This window comes from Lolium perenne, chromosome 1 (assembly GCF_019359855.2).
Source record: "Lolium perenne isolate Kyuss_39 chromosome 1, Kyuss_2.0, whole genome shotgun sequence".
NCBI lineage: Eukaryota > Viridiplantae > Streptophyta > Magnoliopsida > Poales > Poaceae > Lolium > Lolium perenne.
The window spans coordinates 190,820,935-190,844,425 of NC_067244.2; the positions used below are offsets into that span (position 1 = coordinate 190,820,935).

Here is a 23,491-nt window from a genome sequence, read left to right on the forward strand (position 1 = left end):
AAAGGTAGTTGGGAAGATACAATCATTGGGGCCCCGGCCCACAACTATTAGCAGATGACCTCTATATCTTGTTTTAATTTGAAAACCATCTATGAACAACACAAATCTGCAACCCTTAAGAAATATCCTGTTGCAAGCATTCACACTTACATAAACATTTCTTCAACCTTGACTGATCATCTAGTGTCAGAAAGAATGTGCTTCGAGTGTTACTACACCTTACCTCATTACCATAGTGCCATAAAATTTGTATAGACCAAATTCACCACCATATATCTCTTTCATTGCCAGTCTCCTTGCCCTCTGCATCATTCTTCTACTTAGTTTCGTACATATTCCATTTTTTCTGAACAATCATTGAAAAATTCTTCATGTTCATGTTTTTATTAGCTCTGAAACTCTCAACATAGTTGTATAGCAAGGAAATTTGAAAAGATTGCTTTTGTTTTCCATGTCTTGCTACGTGTGCGCACTAGAAGAGTGCCTCTTCACCATGAAATATTTTTGTTATACTTTCTTTAGATGCCGATAAGTACCAAGTACAACCTTGCTTTCAGTTTGTCCTCAATGGAAAGATGGATTATGCATATACTCAACTCTAAATGTCTTAAACATGAATTTCACATTGTCTTCATGTGAATAAGGTTTCCATAGATCCCCATCTTCTGAAAATACAAATTCAACTTCTTCCTTTCCTTCCTCAGTAGCACGTTTCTTCTTGCCTGGCTCACTTCTCTGCTCGTTGTCCTTCACATATTGATCCTCATCAATCTCATCATAAAAAAGATCCATGTCCCCTTCGATCACTGATGTCATAATCATTGTCCTCTATCACCAATTCATTGTAGTAGGAATCATCGTCATCTTGATCTGAATCATCATTTGTTGATGCTTCCACTGTTAGCACTTTCCTAGTCTTCCTCCTTGTTCTGCTATCACCTAACATTTCAGCTGCCAAGGGCTCTGGTAGCAACCAAGATAGGTCCAGGTCGTTCTTCTATTGCTTGTTCATCAACTTCAGCAGTTTCATCATGATCTATGTTCCTTTTCTTCGTAGGGCTCATAATTGGTGGCATTTGATATACTGGGAACCGAACAACATCATCCGAGTCCATCCTCCTCGGGCTATCATCATGATGAAGATAAATATTGGAAAACGGTGACCAAGTAACGCAAAGACAAACATTGTTTATGTGTTAGTTTCGGTCCTAATCTCCCTCAAACCATTTTTCTCTAGTGCAGTATTGTTTATGTAACCTTATCCTCCTTGCCATCTCATAACCCATGTCATTAACATGTGGGCCCACAAGAATTTTGTGCCGCATAGCCCAATATGCGCCATAGAAAGCCTCAATTCTGTCGCGCATATTGTTTTATGCACCACAAAATTCCAACAATTCCGTGGAGCATATTTTTATATGCGCCGTAGAAATATTTTTGTGGAGCACGCCTTTTTAAATGCGCCACACAATATATTTCTACCTATAAGCTTTTTCCTAGTAGTGACATTGTCTTCCACAACAGTGATTATGTTCAATTGACCTTCTCACGGTAATCAAATCAAATAATACACATTACTTACACATGCCCTATTGCTTTTAGCTCCAAACAATTACCACCATGGTGAAAAGAAACTGAAAAAAATATTCCATGCTTGATCATGCATCAATCATATGAACGTAACTTGCATCACTTCCCACTCATCCAATGTGTGTAGTAATAAAAAGTAAAATTTACTACCCAAGAGCACATCAAACCCTTTGCCCAAACCATGACTCAAACCTTAACATTACAACCTCCTATGAACAAAAACTAGCAAAAGTTCCAAAATTTTGTTGGTTCAAGCTCAAAAGGTTTAGCTTTACTACCCCAAAACCCTAACCAAACCACTACCGAAACCCCTATCCAAACCTCTGATTCACCACCTAAATTATCTCTCATAAGTGGACTTCCACAAATTCTACCACAAATCACGCAAAAAGGATGTGATTGAGGGGATTAGGTGTTGTCGTAGTCCGGAGGTGCAGAGCTTTCCAGGTGACGTGTAGGAGCCATCCCCGCCGCCTCCTACCAAGTGAGAAGAGCCTTGGTGGCTCCCGTCCACCTGCATGCCAACGAGGGCTGTCGTGACCAAGTGCCTCTATCTTTCCCGCTCCCTCACCTCGAAACTATCGTGGGCAGGACAAAACATACCAAGAAGCGGAGGAGGTGAAGAAGATGAATGAAATAAAGAGTCTTTTTTGTAAGAACTGCAGCCGGTCAGAACACCGTTATCATTGCCACAGGGGTCCCACATGGCCAAGTTAGAAAATACGTAATTTCAATCCTCTGCGGTGACTGTAAATTGAAATTTTCTAAATACAATGACCAAATTAAATTATTCACAGTCAAGAGTGCATACTGAATGGCTTTGAATAAGCTGATGCTAATGCAAGACTGTGGGGCGACAAGCTTCAGACCAGATGGAGAGCGTCCATGTTGGAAACTAATCTAAGAATGCCCTGTGCCACCCATGGTCAAAAACTTGGCTTGGAAGATTGCGAGAAATGCAATTGCAACTCAATCAAATATGTGTAGATGGGAAATGACTACATCAGCCTTATGCCAAATCTATGGAAGAGAAGAGGAAGACACATTTCATGTGTTCATTCGGTGCACACATGCCCGAGCCCTGTAGTGTGCAATGAAAGAGGTTTGGGACTTGCTTGATGATAATCTCATACGCCACATGCACATAATGGTTACTGAACTTGCTTCATAACATACAGCTGGACATGCGAGCTATGACGCTGATGACTGATACGTCTCCAACGTATCTATAATTTCCGATGTTCCATGCTTGTTTTATGACAATACCAACATGTTTTGTTCACACTTTATATCATTTTCATGCATTTTCCGGAACTAACCTATTAACAAGATGCCACAGTGTCGGTTCTGTTTTACTGCTGTTTTTGGTTCCGAAAGGCTGTTCGGGCAATAGTCTCGGCATTGGACGAAATCACCGCCAACCCTCCTATTTGTCCCGGAAGCGTCCAGAACACCGAAGAAGAGGCGGAGAGGGGCCCGGGGGCCACCACACCACATGGCGGCGCGGGCCAGGCCTAGGCCGCGCCGGCCTGGGGTGTGGCGCCCCAGTGCCCCCTGCGCCGCCTCTTCGCCTATAAAAGCCCTTTCGACCTAAAAACGCGGTACCAATTGACGAAACTCCAGAAAGACTCCGGGACGCCGCCACCGTCGCGAAACTCCAATTCGGGGACGAACTCTACGTTACGGCACCACTGCCGAACAGGGAATTGCCCCGGAGCCATCTCCACCGCCGTCTTCACCGCCATCTTCACCGCCATCGCTGCCCCCATGATGAGGAGGGAGTAATTCACCCCCGAGGCTGAGGGCTTCGCTGTAGCTATGTGGTTCATCTCTCTCCCATGTACCTCAATACAATAATCTCATGAGCTGCTTTACATGATTGAGATTCATATGAGTTTTGTATCACTACTATCTATGTGCTACTCTAGCAAAGTTATTAAAGTAGTTCTATTCCTCCTGCACGTGTGTAAAGGTGACAGTGTGTGCACCGTGTTAGTACTTGGTTTATGCTATGATCATGATCTCTTGTAGATTGCGAAGTTAACTATTGCTATGATAATATTGATGTGATCTATTCCTCCTACATATGCATGAAGGTGACAGTGTGCATGCTATGCTAGTACTTGATTTAGTCTTTTGATCTATCTTACACTATAAGGTTACTTAAATATGAGCATTATTGTGGAGCTTGTTAACTCCGGCATTGAGGGTTCGTGTAATCCTACGCAATGTGTTCATCATCCAACAAAAGTGTAGAGTATGCATTTATCTATTCTGTTATGTGATCAATGTTGAGAGTGTCCACTAGTGAAAGTGTAATCCCTAGGCCTTGTTCCTAAATACTGCTGCGTTACTACTGCTTGTTTACTGTTTTACTGCGTTACTACTGCTGCAATACTACCACCGTCAACTACACGCCAGCAAGCTATTTTCTGGTACCGTTGCTACTGCTCATACTTATTCATACCACCTGTATTTCACTATCTCTTCGCCGAACTAGTGCACCTATTAGGTGTGTTGGGGACACAAGAGACTTCTTGCTTTGTGGTTGCAGGGTTGCATGGGAGGGATATCTTTGACCTCTTCCTCCCTGAGTTCGATAAACCTTGGGTGATCCACTTAAGGGAAAACTTGTTGCTGTTCTACAAACCTCTGCTCTTGGAGGCCCAACACTGTCTACAGGAAAGGAGGGGGAACGTAGACATCAAGCACTTTTCTGGCGCCGTTGCCGGGGAGGAAAGGTAAAAGGTACTCACACTCCGGATCTCGGCTACTAAGCTATTTCCCGCCACTGTAAGTACTCGAAGCTATTTCCTTTAGATCCTGCAATTGCATCTTTTTGTTTCTTGTTTACACTAGTAAGGCATAATGGACAACATCTGTGAGCTTTTTATTCTATTTCCTGAGTCAAGACATGAATGGTTTAATGCGAAAATTAAAAAACCCATGGAATCTTATTTGCATGCTAGTAGCAATGATATTAGTATGAACGCTTTGAATACCATTGTTGCTAATGATATGGAAAATTCTAAGCTTGGGGAAGCTGGCTTTGATGAGCACGATATTTTTAGTCCCCCAAGCATTGAGGAGAAAATTTTCTTTGATGATACTTTGCCTCCTATTTATGATGATTATAATGATAGTGGTCTTTTGGTGCCACCTACTATGGAGAGTGAATGTTATTGTGATTATACTATGCCTCCTATATTTGATGATGAGAATAATAATGATAGCTACTTTGTTGAATTTGCTCCCACTACAACTAATAAAATTGATTATGCTTATGTGGAGAGTAATAATTTTATGCATGAGACTCATGATAAGAATGCTTTATGTGATAGTTATATTGTTGAGTTTGCTCATGTTGCTACTGAAAGTTATTATGAGAGAGGAAAATATGGTTGTAGAAATTTTCATGTTACTAAAATGCCTCTCTATGTGCTTAAATTTTTGAAGCTACACTTGTTTTATCTTCCTATGCTTGTTACTTTGCTCTTCATGAACTTTTTTATTTACAAGATTCTTATGCATAGGAAGCATGTTAGACTTAAATGTGTTTTGTATTTGCCTCTTGATGCTCTCTTTTGCTTCAAATACTATTTCTTGCGAGTGCATCATTAAAACTACTGAGCCCATCTTAATGGCTATAAAGAAAGAACTTCTTGGGAGATAACCCATGTGTTATTTTGCTACAGTACTTTGTTTTATATTTGTGTCTTGGAAGTTGTTTACTACTGTAGCAACCTCTCCTTATCTTAGTTTTGTGTTTTGTTGTGCCAAGTAAAGCCGTTGATAGAAAAGTAAGTACTAGATTTGGATTACTGCGCAGTTCCAGATTTCTTTGCTGTCACGAATCTGGGTCCACCTCCCTGTAGGTAGCTCAGAAAATTAAGCCAATTTATGTGCATGATCCTCAGATATGTACGCAACTTTCATTCAATTTGAGCATTTTCATTTGAGCAAGTCTGGTGCCATTTTAAAATTCGTCAATACGAACTATTCTGTTTTGACAGATTCTGCCTTTTATTTCGCATTGCCTCTTTTGCTATGTTGGATGAATTTCTTTGATCCACTAATGTCCAGTAGCATTATGCAATGTCCAGAAGTGTTAAGAATGATTGTGTCACCTCTGAATATGTTAATTTTTATTGTGCACTAACCCTCTAATGAGTTGTTTCGAGTTTGGTGTGGAGGAAGTTTTCAAGGGTCAAGAAAGGAGGATGATATACTATGATCAAGAAGAGTGAAAGCTCTAAGCTTGGGGATGACCCGGTGGTTCATCCCTGCATATTTAAAGAAGACTCAAGCGTCTAAGCTTGGGGATGCGCAAGGCATCCCCTTCTTCATCGACAAATTATCTGGTTCCTTCTGTTGAAACTATATTTTTATTCGGTCACATCTTATGTGCTTTACTTGGAGCGTCTGTATGCTTTTGTTTTTGTTTGTGTTTGAATAAATGCTTGTGTGGGAGAGAGACACGCTCCGCTGGTTCGTATGAACACATGTGTTCTTAGCTCATAATATTCATGGCGAAGGTTGAAACTGCTTCGTTAAATTATTATATGGTTGGAATTGGAAAATGCTACATGTAGAAATTGGTGTGATGTCTTGAATAATATGATACTTGGCAATTGTTGTGCTCTTGTTTAAGCTCTTGCATCATATACCTTGCACCCATTAGTGAGGAAATACATAGAGCTTGTTAAAATTTGGGTTTGCATGAGTGGTTTCTCTAGAGTCTAGATATTTTCTAGTAAGATGTTTGAACAACAAGGAAGACGATGTATAGTTTTATAATGATTGTAATATGTCTTTTATGTGAGTTTTGCTGTACTAGTTCGTGCTTGTGTTTGCTTCAAACAACCTTGCTAGCCTAAACCTTGTATCGAGAGGGAATACTTCTCATGCATCCAAATCCTGAGCCAAACAACACTATGCCATTTGTGTCCACCATACCTACCTACTACATGGTATTTTCCGCCATTCCAAAGTAAATTGCTTGAGTGCTACCTTTAAAATTCCATCATTCACCTTTGCAATATATAGCTCATGGGACAAATAGCTTAAAAACTATTGTGGTATTGAATATGTAATTATGCACTTTATCTCTTATTAAGTTGCTTGTTGTGCGATAACCATGTTCACTGGGGACGCCATCAACTATTCATTGTTGAATTTCATGTGAGTTGCTATGCATGTCCGTCTTGTCTGAAGTAAGAGAGATCTACCACCCTATGGTTAAGCATGCATATTGTTAGAGAAGAACATTGGGCCGCTAACTAAAGCCATGATCCATGGTGGAAGTTTCAGTTTTGGACATATATCCTCAATCTCAAATGAGAAAATTATTAATTGTTGTTACATGCTTATGCATAAAAGAGGAGTCCATTATCTGTTGTCTATGTTGTCCCGGTATGGATGTCTAAGTTGAAGAATAATCAATAGCGAGAAATCCAATGCGAGCTTTCTCCTTAGACCTTTGTACAGGCGGCATAGAGGTACCCCTTTGTGACACTTGGTAAAAACATGTGCATTGTGATGATCCGGTAGTCCAAGCTAATTAGGACAAGGTGCGGGCACTATTAGTACACTATGCATGAGGCTTGCAACTTATAAGATATAATTTACATGATACATATGCTTTATTACTACCGTTGACAAAATTGTTTCATGTTTTCAAAATTAAAGCTCTAGCACAAATATAGTAATCGATGCTTTTCCTCTATGGAGGACCATTCTTTTACCTTTATGTTGAGTCAGTTCACCTATTTCTCTCCACCTCAAGAAGCAAACACTTGTGTGAACTGTGCATTGATTCCTACATATTTGCTTATTTCACTTATTATATTACTCTATGTTGACAATATCCATGAGATATACATGTTACAAGTTGAAAGCAACCGCTGAAACTTAATCTTCCATTGTGTTGCTTCAATGTCTCTACTATGAATTTATTGCTTTATGAGTAACTCTTATGCAAGACTTATTGATGCTTGTCTCGAAAGTACTATTCATGAAAAGTCTTTGCTATATGATTCACTTGTTTACTCATTGCATTTACATTGTTTCGAATCGCTGCATTCATCTCATATGCTTTTACAATGGTATGATTAAGATTATGTTGGTAGCATGTCACCTCAGAAATTATCTTTTATCGTTTACCTACTCGAGGACGAGTAGGAACTAAGCTTGGGGATGCTGATACGTCTCCAACGTATCTATAATTTCCGATGTTCCATGCTTGTTTTATGACAATACCAACATGTTTTGTTCACACTTTATATCATTTTCATGCATTTTCCGGAACTAACCTATTAACAAGATGCCACAGTGCCAGTTCCTGTTTTCTGCTGTTTTTGGTTCCAGAAAGGCTGTTCGGGCAATATTCTCGGAATTGGACGAAATCAACGCCAAACCTCCTATTTTTCCCGGAAGCGTCCAGAACACCGAAGAAGAGTCGGAGAGGGGCCAGGGGGCCACCACACCACATGGCGGCGCGGGCCAGGCCTAGGCCGCGCCGGCCTAGGGTGTGGCGCCCCAGTGCCCCCTGCGCCGCCTCTTCGCCTATAAAAGCCCTTTCGACCTAAAAACGCAGTACCAATTGACGAAACTCCAGAAAGACTCCAGGGACGCCGCCACCGTCGCGAAACTCCAATTCGGGGGACAGAACTCTCTGTTCCGGCACCCTGCCGGACGGGGAATTGCCCCCGGAGCCATCTCCACCGCCGTCTTCACCGCCATCTTCACCGCCATCGCTACCCCCATGATGAGGAGGGAGTAATTCACCCCCGAGGCTGAGGGCTTGGCTGTAGCTATGTGGTTCATCTCTCTCCCATGTACCTCAATACAATAATCTCATGAGCTGCTTTACATGATTGAGATTCATATGAGTTTTGTATCACTACTATCTATGTGCTACTCTAGCAAAGTTATTAAAGTAGTTCTATTCCTCCTGCACGTGTGTAAAGGTGACAGTGTGTGCACCGTGTTAGTACTTGGTTTATGCTATGATCATGATCTCTTGTAGATTGCGAAGTTAACTATTGCTATGATAATATTGATGTGATCTATTCCTCCTACATATGCATGAAGGTGACAGTGTGCATGCTATGCTAGTACTTGGTTTAGTCTTTTGATCTATCTTACACTATAAGGTTACTTAAATATGAGCATTATTGTGGAGCTTGTTAACTCCGGCATTGAGGGTTCGTGTAATCCTACGCAATGTGTTCATCATCCAACAAAAGTGTAGAGTATGCATTTATCTATTCTGTTATGTGATCAATGTTGAGAGTGTCCACTAGTGAAAGTGTAATCCCTAGGCCTTGTTCCTAAATACTGCTGCGTTACTACGCTTGTTTCTTGTTTCTTTGCGTTACTACTGCTGCAATACTACCACCATTAACTACACGCCAGCAAGCTATTTTCTGGTACCGTTGCTACTGCTCATACTTATTCATACCACCTGTATTTCACTATCTCTTCGCCGAACTAGTGCACCTATTAGGTGTGTTGGGGACACAAGAGACTTCTTGCTTTGTGGTTGCAGGGTTGCATGAGAGGGATATCTTTGACCTCTTCCTCCCTGAATTCGATAAACCTTGGGTGATCCACTTAAGGGAAAACTTGCTGCTGTTCTACAAACCTCTGCTCTTGGAGGCCCAACACTGTCTACAGGAAAGGAGGGGGAACGTAGACATCAAGCACCTGTGATGAATTTGGCACAATCACAATAAAATTACCCATGACAAACCTTGTGCGTCCACCGAAGGTTCTCGCATGCTCCTAGTAAGTTACCTGAATTCCTTCCTTCTAATCAAACATGATCCTGAAGATGTTGTAAAAGGGAAGATGGTCATCAACCAACACAGAGGTTTTAAGAAGGATAAGAGGGGGAATCGATGGGAGGCAGAAGGTGAAGCAGAAGTGGATGGCACCTGACAAGGAACGGCAAAACTGAATGTGGATGGGGCTTTCTCACGTAATGGAGGTGCTGAGTTGGCATGGCACTATGAGACCATCAAGGCGCAATCATCGTTGCAACATGTAGGGATGTTCAAAACTGCATAAATACCACGAAGGCGGAACTAATGGCCATTGAGAACAGCCTGCAGCTGGCTCTGCATTGGACAAACCTGGGCTTCGTACTAGAAAGCCTATGATCTGATCAAGGAGAGCACTCTAAATACCTCTATGCACAGGAGGTGAGTAAGTCAGTGTGGGCGCAACGCACTCACGTTTCGTCCTACCTGCTCCCGCGAGCGGCAGGGCGGAACCCCAACCTCCGCCCAGCGACCACCCCTTCCTCCGCCTCCTCCCCCCCTCGCCGCCGCCGGAGGGCGTCTCCGGGCAAAGCTCTGGGGCGCCGGCGCCGGCGGGGCCTCCTCTCCCCTCGTGCGGCGGTGGCGGCGCGGGCCGGCGCAGTCGGCAGGGGCGGCGTCTTTGCGCAGAGGCGACGGCGCCGGACGGTGCGAGGCCTGCGTGGTGGCAGCGCGGCTGGCTCCTTGCTGGCGCGTCCCAACGCTGGCGCGTCCCAACGCTGGCGCGTCCGTGGCCATGGGTGGCGGCGGCGGCCTGGATCTGGGCCGGTGGGCTTAGATCTGGGCCGGGCGTGGACTGGCTCGGGCTGGGTTGGCCTGAGGGGTCTCGTCCCTGGGCAGCCGGGTGTTGCCCAGTGCCCCCGACGGCAGAGGTTGGTGTGGGTCGAGGCCGTCGCTGGAGTATGGCCGGGCTGGCAGTGCTCGTGCCTCCTCTGAATTCGTTCTTGGTAGGGACCAAGATGCCATCTCCGGCTTGCTCCGGCCGGAGGATGGTGGGGTTTGGTGGTTGGGAGGGGGTGCTCCATTGGTGCGGTGGCGGTCGCCGACATCGCCTTTCTGTTGCCCTCCGGCCACCCTTGACCACCGGGGGACGGTGTGTCTCGGATTTTTGTTCCAACAGGTCTAGTGTGGCACCACTGGACTCCCTGACCTTCAGGGACGCTGGCGGGCTCGTTGGGGTGTTTGCGAAAGCAAAGCAAGGCGTTTGCCATTGCCGGCGACGACGACGTCCTTGGACGTCGTTCACCTTCTTGGAGGCGTGGCCACGACACACAACTTGTCGCCGGTTGCCTGCCCCTGGGCTTTGTCTGCTACCCTAGTTACTAGTGATCCATCCGAGCTCCTCCTCGAAACCCCTTTCGTTGAGGCCATGCGTCGAGCGTGCCGGCTCCATATAGACGGTGTGTCCCCCCTTTGCGCGACCATTCCCGAGCCTAGGGTGGCTGTCTGTGGTGCGTCGTGGCAGGAGGCACCCCGGTGTTCTTCAACAGCTGGTGGTTTGTCGTGATTGGCATGCGCTGAGACTTAGGCGTTCTCTTGGGGTGGGTGCCGAAGCCTCCGCGAAAGCATTGCACAGCTGGCCTGTGCTGACAACGATGACGCTCGCGAGCGCCATTTTCCTTCCTGGAGGCGTTGTCATGAAGCTTCCCCCTTCGAGCTCTGGAGTTTTGCCGGCTTCACTAGCGTAGTTAGCCAGTTCTCGGGGTGTTGGTGGTCCTCTGTTGGACAGGATGCTCAGTGTGCTAGTCCTGCATGGTTCAGATCCGAAGCCTCCGCGAAAGCATTGCACAGCTGGCCTGTGCTGACAACGATGACGCTCGCGAGCGCCATTTTCCTTCCTGGAGGCGTTGTCATGAAGCTTCCCCCTTCGAGCTCTGGAGTTTTGCCGGCTTCACTAGCGTAGTTAGCCAGTTCTCGGGGTGTTGGTGGTCCTCTGTTGGACAGGATGCTCAGTGTGCTAGTCCTGCATGGTTCAGATCCGCGGAGTGGCGGCTCGGGGCTTGGGGTCTCAAGCTGAGCCGCCGGTGTTTTGCTGAAGTCTTGGGCGCTCTCGGAGATCTTGTAGTTTAGGGCTTAGCCCTAGTCTGCTTGTTCCTTTGTAGTAGGCTTTAGCTCTTCACCATCTGGGCTTGTATCTAGAGCTGGTATCCCCAGTTTTTTTCTTTTCTTTTCTTTTTTCTTTGTTGCATGCTACCCTGTACTCCTGGCCGGTTGATGGATTTGTTAATTCAAAGCTGGGCTCGTCGAGCCTTATGTTAAAAAAAATACCTCTGTGCATGCGTTTCGAATCAATGTTATTCGTGAGTTGTTAAGGAAGAGAGATTAGAATAGCTAAGATAAGCCGAGATGTTAATCCGGTTAGTCATGAGCTAGCAAAGCTGAGTAGAGTCCATTGTAGAACAAAGGTTTGGCCGAGGAATTTCCCCCCGGAAATTGCCGAGGTCATAGAAAGTGATTGTAACCCTATTTCTGGTTAATGAAATCTTCTTTTCCCCGTATTAATTATACCGACAAGTTTCATGGCTTCCAATGTATTTTTTTACTCTAGTCTAGAATAAATTTGTGATACGTCTTTGTAGTATATCGCATTATCACTGTACCGTCGAAAAGATGGCCCACCGTGCTCAATCATCCCGTCATCCGAATCCTAGGAATCCAGAGCCTCTCCGAGAAGGCTCCTCGCCTCGCCGACGTATCTTCGTCGCCGTGCCTGAAACTGTGCGAGCCCCCGCGCCGCCTATCCGGCCAAACTGCGCCGCACGTCGGCGCGTGCCCCGAGTTTTCGTCTCCTTCAAGCCATCCCGCCGCCTCCCCTCTTTCCGCCCTCGCGGCAGCATTTGGTCGAACAGTCTGTGAGCTCCCCTCCCTTCCCCTCCCCTCCTGACTGACACCCTCTCCGTATTAATTTATTGAGTGTAATCGCCGTAATGGCCTGGCATGGATCATCCCAGGTGTTTCCTCACAGTCAGGGGCTGCGGCGATATCGATTGCTTAGACAAGATAGATATGCAAGGCCACTTGCTAAATTGGAGTACAAAACCTACAAAATTATTATGCAGAGTAGATTTGAATTATAGACAGCTAATTCCTGCATAGTCGACAATTTTTCGTCAGTTTAACCAATTTAGTCTTGCTACCCACTGACAGTGAGGCTTGTCAGCTAGAGCTAAGGTTACGTCTACAGCGTTAGGCCATTTGGTTAAGAAATATTTGTGAGTTGCACAATTAGTCCTTAAATACATGGGTACGTTCAGTTTAACCAAATTTATTCTTGGTACCCACTGAGGCTTGTTGCTAAAATAAGGAAGTTTGTGTCCATTTTGAGCGAGCTACAATAGCATTGCCATCAAAGGTGTTGAACCCCATCCTTTATATCTGCTGTGAAAAGCCTTAACTGAAGTTGTGACAACGGTTGCTCAATGCCACCACAGATTTCTTGAAGTACTTATGTGGAATAATGACCTGATGCATACTTTACAATCGAAACCCTTTGGGTGCTTGCGGACCATGTCAGTTTTCTTCTAGGGTGCATAGGGGGAATTCCGTTTTGTGGAATGTATACTATCATTTTTTTAACTTCATGGTTGCTTATGCTAGGTGGTGTATATTTTTGTTGATCCATATCCGTTTTAAGGAAATTCTTGTTCTGAATAGCATGTAAGCACACCTCATTTATACTTTAGTGCCTTGATCCATTCTAATAGTTGACGGCCTCTCAGGAAGAAAGTGATTTGATTTTATTGCGCTTCAGTTTACTGTAATTTCATAGCAGGGGAAGTGCTGTCACAATCACATCCATATGTAATACCAGAACTAGCTCACTTATTGTTGTTCCAGCTCCTTATAGCTTGATGGCATGGAGAAGCAGTTTTTGTTTGACGAACCATGTACTGCAGTTTATTACTTTACCAACATGTGCATACAGTTTGTCCGCACTACAGGTGCACGAGCTTACTTTACTACTCCCTCCGATTCATATTAGTTGCCACTAATATAGATGTATCTAGACATATTTTAGTTCTAGGTACATCCATACAGGAGTAGTATTAACTATGAAGATGGAGGGTGAGGTAATTGGTAGCCTGCACAGTTTCTCTATTTGGGTTCATAATTTTTTAATGGTTACAATGATGTTCTATTGTTTAACGGATTGACAAGCTACAACTCAAACAATTTTTTTTTGAAGCATACTGCATTTTTCTTCGTTTTTTTCGTTATGATTAGAGGTATGCAGTTGGACATTTCCAGTTTTAGGTGAGTACATGTGTTTGTTTGTTCAGTCATGCAATGTTTCCTTTGTCTTATTTGGTCCAATTTGACTTTAGACTTATAAGCTAGTTGCTTCTTGATGCCCATGGCAGCGTTTCTGTTTTTTGATATGGAGCTGTATGGTACTTTTTCCTTTGCAATCAAAGAGCAGGGGTATTACTGACGACACTGAATGTTAACATTACAGTATTCTTACTTACAAACCTATACAACAACACTAAAAGAAGAAGAAAAGCAAACTGAAACTCAAATTATACATCAAGAAAACTCAGAAGCACCCATCAAGCACCTCTTCTTAAGGTGGCTAAATTCTCCCACAAAATCACAAGCATCCATCAAGCATTGTCCTAACTACTTAGTGATGAATAATCTACACCAATGGATTTCATATATGTACGTATCTACTTTTTTATATGAAAAGGTTCCAGTCTAAGCTATATTTGTAGTCATCAACCATTATCTACTCAGAATGTAGTACTATCAATGACTGGGATTTCATGCAGTTATCAATTAATTATTCAAAACACATGTCATTTTTACCTCAGGGTACTGTACTGCCTATTTATAGTCTGCCTTTGTTTTTATTTCTGTGAGCAAGAGCTCAACAATTATTATATGCCACAGATTTAGTGCAGTTATGAGTTCATCATTCAGAACCCCTGTATTTTACTTAAGAGCAAGAGACCTTCAGGAAATATTTCAATTCTAATTACAGTGAATTCAGTCAGTTGGTCTTGTTTAGAATATAAGCACGAGCTCTCGTGTTGTTCCTTTACTTTGACATGGTGCCTGCATATATAGTGTGTAATATCTGGGTTAACATTTCTTTTGAAACAACAATAATTATTAAGCTAATCATTACTCGTACTATTTTTGCAGTAAAAACTGTTATCTTCAGTTGTTCACTCATGCAGTGAGTGCATAACCACACTGTAAATATTACATTTCTTACCATAATTTATACTTTTCATCAGAGCAAAGTTTCTTGTAGCTTCAGTTAGTGTTCTTGTGATTTCCAGGTCCTGACGCTTATGTAACGGGATCTTGCTTGACTAATAACATCGACACTCAGCAGGAAATTCTGTAGTTTGCCATGTTATTCTTTAGAGAACTATTACCAAAACTGGCACTCACAACCATGGTACCACAAGGATTGAGTAATGCTGGTACATGGGTTCGAGTTGATTTTTCAACATCCAAAGTGGATACAATTATCAGTTGTCTGGTGTTTTGAGACCACATAATGCGAAGCACTGACATGACAAACTACTTTTCGGTCACTGCATCTGTAGGTAACCCAAAATCAAGCACATTTCAAAACTTTTCATGGTGACAGTACTAATTCTTATGTCAGATGTCATCTCGTAGCTGCTGATAGAATGGACATAATGGATTAGACATTCCATTGACTTTAAAATGAGGTCAATCATCAAATAGTAGTTCCGGCCCCGGGCCACTTTATTTGGTATCAAAACAACTTTTGGTTTCTTATGTACAACAGTTTTTGCCCAACTGATGTGATGTTCTGGAATTATCCCGATTTCCTTAATGATATATGTCGTGCATATATGAAATGATGCTTCCTAGTTTTGTTTGCAAGGTGTTGAACCTTTCTGAATTTATCACTCAGTTAATTAACACAGGTAAAATTGCATTAATATATGTACTGTTCACTATTATAGACCCCACATTGTTTTGCACGGCCCACAAATGAAAACATCTATTAATGCAATTTTACATGCATGTAGATCACACGTATATGTACATGTTTTTTTTTTCAAAAATGTCATAATATTCGAAGTATGATCTTAAATGTTTAAAAATAATGGACGCAAGGAGCCCAGGCTCAAAAGGAAAAAAAAACACACTATACTTATCCTTTTTTTCTGCTGTTGTGCAATGTGTGTGCTTATGTAAATGCTTTACCTTTTACTTAATTAGCCCATCCCTTTTCCACTTGGATGCTTACAATTATTAACTCCAGCCTTTGGTAAACGTGAACTTGATGTTGTATGACTTGACGCCATTATGTGGCGAAAATAGGGGCGATGGGCTTCCAGGTTGTTTATCCCAGCGATGCCTAGTACTTAGGGTGTAAACTGTAGAGTTATACCCTTCCTTCGGCTTGTACATAACTTATCTCTACCGATGCATCAAGACACAAAGCTTTTTGCATTTCCAAAAAAAAAAATTTGGCGCCAAATGAACTCTTACACTGGTTGATCGTGAATGGACTGCCTAGCTGACCGACAAGAAAATAGTAGCATCATATTCATGATGTAAACCAATTTTCAGTTAAAGTGATATATTAATTCCTCAAGCCATTAGTTAGAGGTAACATGTAAGTCATACCTCAACCAGAAAAGTATCAACTTTTGGGGCTTTGCATTAGTTCCTTTCCTCTGCTGTTCACATGTGCCATTTCACCGTGCTTTTCGTTTCATATGAGTCTTACAAGTTTGGTATTAGTTTGCTCAAGTAAGTATAGATATGCCTACAATTCCCCTTCTGAACCCGATTCCTTAATTTGTGGCTGCGAGGAAATTTTGGTAAGATTCAGATTATATGAGCATATTCTTTTTAAAAGAAATTTGTGGCTTCTTGCACGGATATATATCATATTTTTACCTTCACAAAACTTGATTCATTTGTTGCATGTATACAGGTTTCTTCGTATGCCAGACACCATTTTTGTTAATGATCAGTCTACCTGGGAGCCTCTTTTTTATACTGTCATCAGTTGACACAGTACTCGGCACTCAGCAGCATGAGTTCCACTAGTTAGTGGTTCAATTCATCATTGCAGTAATAATAACTGGAGCTCGCATGCTTCATGGGCGGATATAATCCTCAAATGATTGCTTCAAAAGCGCATCAGGCGCAACTCAAAGCGAATGTAATGTTTTCGCTTCTTTGATCTCGTTGATAAAAGTATTATGGGGATTACTAGTCACTAGTTACTGTCATTCATCTACAGTTCGTTCCCTTTTTCAAAGTAACTACAATTCTGTACTAGCACAGACAAATGATCCACATAAACATTTTCACAGTAGATGATGTCACAAGAACAAGGGTAGTGATGCTGATGCCCTTTGAAATATACCCTGTCCTGGAGCTAGGATCGCCAGGGGGTCATAGGTGTTTTTTCTCTGTTGAAATGTGTCCCACCTTGCCCCATAGTGGGCCTTCCACTCTGCTTCTGTGGTGTAGTTTGGCAGATATTGCTTCACCCCAATACTTGCTTCGTTACAAAACTCTATTATCTGTCTGTTCAGGTTCAATGTATGTTCGATGCTGTAGGGGCCTAGTGCCGAGGGTAGGAATCCCACCAGGTAGAAAACCTCCCCATCTGGTATGACCACTGACGTTCTGTTGTCCCATCTGCATGAAACGAGATGAGCCATTCACTAGGCAACACTATAACATCATGTAGTATCAGAGTTTCTCAATGGGGGTTTGTGATCTCAGACATTAAGGAGCTTACCTGGACTTGTTCACTGGGTAGATCAGTATGGGACCATTGTTATTATCTTTGAGGATTTTTTCAAAGACCCCTGTCGCAAATTTATGGATCGTGCTTCTCGGGATGATGAGATTAAGCCATGGGTGTGGGACTTCCCACAAGCCCTTAGCTCTCAGTTTCAATTCAGATGAGTGCACCCTATCCAAGAACTCCATGTAAGTGACGTCTGTGTGGAATAAGGAGGCGGGTGTATATCTAAGTTGAGATAGTAGTGCATTGACCTCCTGTAAACATGAATAAATATGGAATTCAACCACTCAGACAATCTGATAGCACTTAATGCATAAACATATTTAATAACACAAGGATAAATTGTTGCCTCACCTGTTCCATGATGTCAGCTTCTTCAGGGTTGAAGTTCTTTGTCATCTCGAGGCAGAAGAGCACCTTTTTATCTGTTTTGAACTGGTTAGCTTGCACTGGATCCTGTGGATTGAATGATGACCTCCAGTTGTTAAGGATGCCTGTTTTGTTTATGATAACAAAACCCTCAATGTAGTCGAAGGTCTTTTGTGCAGAAATAAGCATCTCCTGGTCCTCGGTGAAGCTCGCGAAATCTAAGTAGAGAACTCTTATCCACCTTACCTGTTGTACATCCGATCAACCCATGAGCATGCGCTTAGTAAAATGTCACTAGCATGGACTTTCCAAAAATGAGTTGTTTGAACTTACCATCCGTGGAGCAGGCTCAAGAGCAATCCTGGCCCGAATGATGATGCCAAATTGACCTAGACCACCAAGGGCAGCATGGAAGAGATTAGAGTTCTGTTGAGGTGAGCAAGTGACGACGTCACCTCTTCCTGCATTTGACAGTCATGGTACAAAGTTAGATACATTATTTACTCTATTAACTGTTCAAATCATCATAATATATAGGTCTGCCATTACCAGTCACAATCTCCAGTTCTTTCACATTACTGATCTGTGGGCCATGCCGGAATGTCTGCCCGCTGACGCCCGCATTTGATAGCGTGCCCCCAATTGTAAGATGGAGGTAGTCTGTCCATGACTTCGGTGCCAAACCATACTTCAATGTCTCGTTCAAGACATTTATCCAGAGTTCTCCTCCTGAGGCATCCACATAGGGTGACACACCAGGGTGTACCTTCATGCTATCACTCTGGAGGGATTCCATTCTGATGACAATCCCTCCAGCAGCCTGGGACTGTCCATATAGAGAGTGCCCATGCCCACGAGCTGCTATTGTGAGTGTGGAGTGCTCACCCATCAAGAACACATGCCTCACAGTTGTGGCGATGTCAGCCACTGAGCCTGGGTGGAGCACAGCGACTGGCGGGAAGCAAGAGAAGTTGCCGAAGTCCTGTGCAGCGGCAGACAAGTCATGGAAGCTGAAATGGCCATCAAGGGAGAGTGCTCTCAGGGATGCAGATACATCTTGTTTGGGCACATGCATGGCTGTGACTCCACCAAGGCCTAGCAACAGGAACAGCTTCAGATACTGCAGGACTGGTTGCTTCATGGCTCTTCTGAAGGTTTTGCAGAACAAACAAGTTTGGTGGTGCTATTTTGAGGAGAAAGATGAAAGGTGTTTAGCTGGGTAGTAGTTCACTGCAAGAGCGTAAAGATGAGAGTGGAGATGGAGGGAGAGCATGAGTTTTAAAGGAGAAATGGAAGGGCATGTATGTGAACTGATGCAGGAAGTGGTGTGGTCAACCGAGTCTAGGACACTGTTTGGTAGACCAGGAGACCCATGTGACCGTGTGAGGACAGGCTGCTCGGAAAATTTGGATCAAGATATGTTTCAGTGGTGGAATGGTTCCATTCTAGAGTCTGGTATTCATTCTTTCTGGCTTCTGTTTTAAGCATCTTGCGACATCTGTCAGTAAGCCTATGGAGGAAGGGCAAATAGATGCATTCGCCCAGTATGGTCTGTCTATCACTGCACATATCACTCACTCTACCTTGGGCCCTTGCCAGGAGAACAGTGACGGGGCAAAGATCAAATGTTGCAGTTAACAGACAAAAATATTAAAATTGCGTATCTGATGTGCTTCTCTGCAGGATTGACCTTCTGAGCAATTCAGATGGTAGTAACAAATTGATTCAACTGGCAAACCTGATTGCTTTCAAGCAGGGCCACTTGATCCCTCAAATTCAATTGATGTTTTGCAGGAGAAGCCAAGGTGTTATCTCCGTGCTATCAGATTTGTTTGTGACAAGCATCCTGGTGAGCATGTCTGATAAAGCCTATTCCCAGATGTTTGTTCAGATGCTGGGGGGCCGTTTTCTGTCTGCATGCACATCTAATTTCTCAGAACATGTATATCGGTAAGAATCCTTTTGTCTGGCCATTTCTAGACATGTTGATACATCGTTGATAGGAATATCCTTTTCAATATTTTGAGTTCTGGAATTTGATTATTTGTGGTTGGCTGAATTGTATGGACAAGGATCACCTAAGTGTTCTTCCTTTTTTTAGTGACCAGGAGCTTTCGCTTGATATTGTAGAATCTTTTTACCCACATGGCATTGCTCGCCACCCGAGCTAGCTATCCAATTAGTCTTGCATGTTTCCCATCCGATTATCCGAAGGTTTCTTGGAATAAAATCTGTAATTTTAGGGTACTTTATTGAAGTTGTTACAATTTTCCAGGTCTTTGTTGTTTCCCGTATCTGATCATATCTGTCTGAAGGCAACGTGAAATAGTGTATGAAACAAACTGAATGTTCTGTCTTTTCTGTGCTTTACATCTATGGTGACTAGAAAACATCTTTTTATTGTACTCATCGGTTCTGTGGATAACTAGGAACTCCATGAAACAGACGAACCAAAGAATGAATACACCGTGTAAATTAAAGTGGAGATGAGGGGACTGGGCAAATAAGCATTTACTTTTACCAGACATAAGATTACGCCTGATTGTTTACATAGTGTGGTGGTCTGTGCCGGTCCTTGTTGGGCGGGCGCGAGATTTTGGGACTCTTGCTGGGCGAAAGCTTTGTCTTTGGCGGCCGGCCAGGACCGACGACGGTGACGCCCGTGGGCGCCGCATCCTTCTTGAAGGCGTCGTCGAAGTGGGTGTCTCATGATCTCCGCCCGGGCTCTCCGGGGGAAACCCTAGATCCCTCGCGGGATCGGGCGTGGGCGGCGCTCTTGCGTCGCTTTGCCTCTTGGGGCCTCGCTTTGGACGTCCACCGGACAGAGGGGCTTGTGCAGTGTTTTGGTGGTTCGGTGGAGGCGGGTTTGTCTTCGGCCAGGCGGGGCGCGGCCTCGGGGCCGGCGTGGTAGTTGGAGCGGTGGCTCCGGTCTTTCGCCTCCGCCTGTTGCGTTGAGGTGTGGTGTCGACCTGGTTGGTCGTCGACCCGTGTGGAGCGCAGCCTCGGGGCTGGTGTGTGGTGTCGTGTTGTACGGTTTTTCGGCCAGTTTTCCTCATAAACGGGCCAATTCTTTTCTCCTATATCAATGGAAGGCAAAGCTTTTGCCTCGTTTCAAAAAAAAAAAAAAGATTGTTTACATAGTGTTTGCTTGATGATTTGATTCACTTCTAACTGATCATATATTCTATAAGACATCAACAATGGTTAGTGATGTCAAATAAAATAAACCATAAATATATCAGTCAAGTTAAAACAGCTAATCAAACTAGGTAGATCTGTTTGGTCAATAGAGAGAGAAGGTAGTCAACAAACATATGGTTATATAAGCAAAGCTGGGTCCAGTAAGGGCTCCTTTAACATCAGAAGTGGTATGTTGTTTGTATATGTATTACAGTCCACATATATGTTTTTGACGTGATACCGTTAAGGCATCAATGTATATATTAGTACATCAATACATGTCGAAGGGTACATCCACTAAGACCTATAATACAAATTATATACTGGACCCCTTCAACCAACCATATTTGAGTTTCAAAACTGCCACTTATTGATTTGCACGTTTTAATTTTTTTGGAATGTGAAATATTTCTTCCCACTTTAGATTCCGGGGATCACATGGCATTAAAATCTGAAGTATTGCAACAACTAAAAGAATAATGGTCGAATGTCAGATGGTAGGTACTAGGGGCAATGCTATTTTTTCTGAATAATATACTGTACACAGCTTGTGGCAAAAGTGGCATCCTAATCTTATCTTTGTCTGCAGGAATGTGGCTGCTACCACCAGTGATAATACCTAATATCACTATCCAAGAATGACTTCATATACCTGGCTTTCCTTTCTATGCTCTGTCTTGAGAGCACACGTATTGATCCGTCCCGTCCAGGGAGTAAACATCTTTTCCAAGAAAGCGAAAGGTAGAATTCAATGATATAAATATATGAATAAACATTTCAACACCTGAGCTCCCCTGTTCATCTGAGAAGAAGTATTAGAGTTGCTGTCCCATATATGGGGTTTTGAGGACTCAGCTAGGTGCGTGTAGGGATGGCAGGTGAATTTGTATACACTAACCCAAGAAACACCTCACAATTCCTTAGCCTCTTAGAATAACAAGGCAACCTATCTGGCATTTTCTAAAAATTTGATGTTTCTCAAAATCTTTGTACACTCCTTGAAGTAGATATTGTTAAAGTATATTATACCACCACTTTCCATCAGATCGGTCTTTTAGGATAGTTGGTTGGTAGAACTATTCTAACAGATATATGGTAAATAAAAAACGTGCCCATCTTCGTAAAGGAGGCTAGCACTACCCCCAGATAGGCTGAGTCCAGAATGGAGATTAGATTCCCTAATCCATGACATGCAATTCACAAAGGTGACATTGATCTGCATCTGCATGCTTCCAGTTGTTCCTTTGCTGTTTCTGCCCACGTTGTCGATTACCAGTAGGCTTAGCGCCTGATCACAGCAGGATTCCCCCCGCACATCGCCAGGTCAGTGGATGGGACCAGCCACTTGCCAAAATCAGTGGATGGTAATTGGGCAGGTTGTTGGCTACACTTTGCCTGTCAGCAGTAGCCACTTTTGGTATGCAGTGCAACCTTGGACGTTGCAGACCCAGTTCGGTGTCGGCCGTTCATGCTGCTCTCACCAGAGATATCTACGCAGCTTTTTTTTGCTTGAAATCATTATAAGATGGAAAATATCGTGTATAAGGTAGGATGGTGAACGGCACTAACGCAAACTGGCCAAACACCTATAGCTGCAAGAGTTCACTAGTAGGATGGAGTCGGCCAGGGACAGTTTCACTAGTTTTCAGCGGTCCAAAATGGGAAAATTCTCATGAAGCAACAGGGCTCTTGCTTCGACTTCTACTGACCGGCTGCAGTGCTCTGGTAGAAGCAAGAACTAGAAACAATAATGGCTGTATTGTTTTGAACTCTTAGTGCTCATTCGAATCATGACTTTTGTTAACCAATTTTACCTAAATTTGTTTTTAGGCCATTGTTTGGCATGAAAGGGGTAAGTTCTTCAATATACGAGAAGGAACAAAACTAAACAGGGGAGAAACCACCCAGCTTTTCCTTGAAAGTGAGTGTGGACTCAACCTGGTGTGCAACCTTGCTTCACTAGCTAGTTCAATTCAGTTCCAAAGTTATCATGCTATGGTTTTGAACTGTTTTGTTTGGATAGTCTTTAATAACAAATATGTTCAGCCAAAAGCTAGTCTGAGTTATTTTCTTATTTTTATTTTGAGTATTGTGAAAACAGATAGAGAATGATATTTCATATGATCTTAATTGTAGTTTTAGAAAAATAGATTATCCAATAACTTATGCTAATTCTAACAAACTAACAAAAAATAAGTTTGTTATTTTCTGAGAAGATGTTAACCAAATGCAGTTGACTTCTGTCAGATCCAGAAGTTGAAGCCATTACACACACTAGCGTCCCCAGTTCTGCCTTCAAAACTAGACGGTGTCCCGAGTTTTCTAAATTTGAAAGGCAAAGTTAGAGATCATCTAAGATTCTCCACTTATACTGAAATACTTCCTCCAATCCATAATAAGTATCGGGATTTTAGGAAAAAATTGAACTAAAATCCTAGATTGGAGGGAGTATGTTTTCGACTTTTCCATTTCATTTTTTTTTTGTGTATAGTAGTGCGACCAGATTTACTCTATTTTCTTTGGTGCCATGGAAATTTTGGTCCCAACGTGGGTCCTTCAGAAAGTGATAGATGGCAAAAAAGGCAATCCGGGAGGAGGCCGGAGAGTGATCGTCGCCCGGCCCGGCCTTAGAATCGCTGGTAAGTGCACTCTAATGGGCCCACAGTTCACGTGGGCGTTTGAAAAATTTCTGACTTTGGTATGTTGGTGCTGGCGTGTCGACTCCTGGTAATAGAGGCACAACCCACAACATTTGTTTTTGAGAGGCACA

General features: G+C 43.1%; 1 protein-coding gene and 1 long non-coding RNA gene across 3 annotated transcripts; one reads left to right on the forward strand and one right to left on the reverse strand.

The window, feature by feature from the left end:
• Window positions 1–12,017: 12,017 nt before the first annotated feature.
• On the forward strand, window positions 12,018–21,509 carry LOC127316633 (uncharacterized). Of its 2 annotated transcripts, none has more exons than XR_007860545.2 (4): window positions 12,018–16,575; window positions 17,544–17,975; window positions 18,079–19,491; window positions 21,311–21,509. It is a non-coding gene; the product is annotated as an uncharacterized lncRNA (long non-coding RNA). The 2 variants fall into 2 exon arrangements; XR_011746124.1 differs by having other exon boundaries at window positions 12,018–12,262; window positions 16,345–17,975.
• LOC127316621 (cytokinin dehydrogenase 9) lies at window positions 16,739–18,682 on the reverse strand. Its single transcript, XM_051347067.2, has 5 exons — window positions 18,091–18,682; window positions 17,875–18,002; window positions 17,527–17,787; window positions 17,164–17,426; window positions 16,739–17,060 (listed from the first exon to the last, which is right to left on the reverse strand). Exons 1-5 carry the CDS (start codon window positions 18,680–18,682, stop codon window positions 16,739–16,741), a joined length of 1,566 nt encoding a protein of 521 aa, XP_051203027.1.
• Window positions 21,510–23,491: the final 1,982 nt, after the last annotated feature.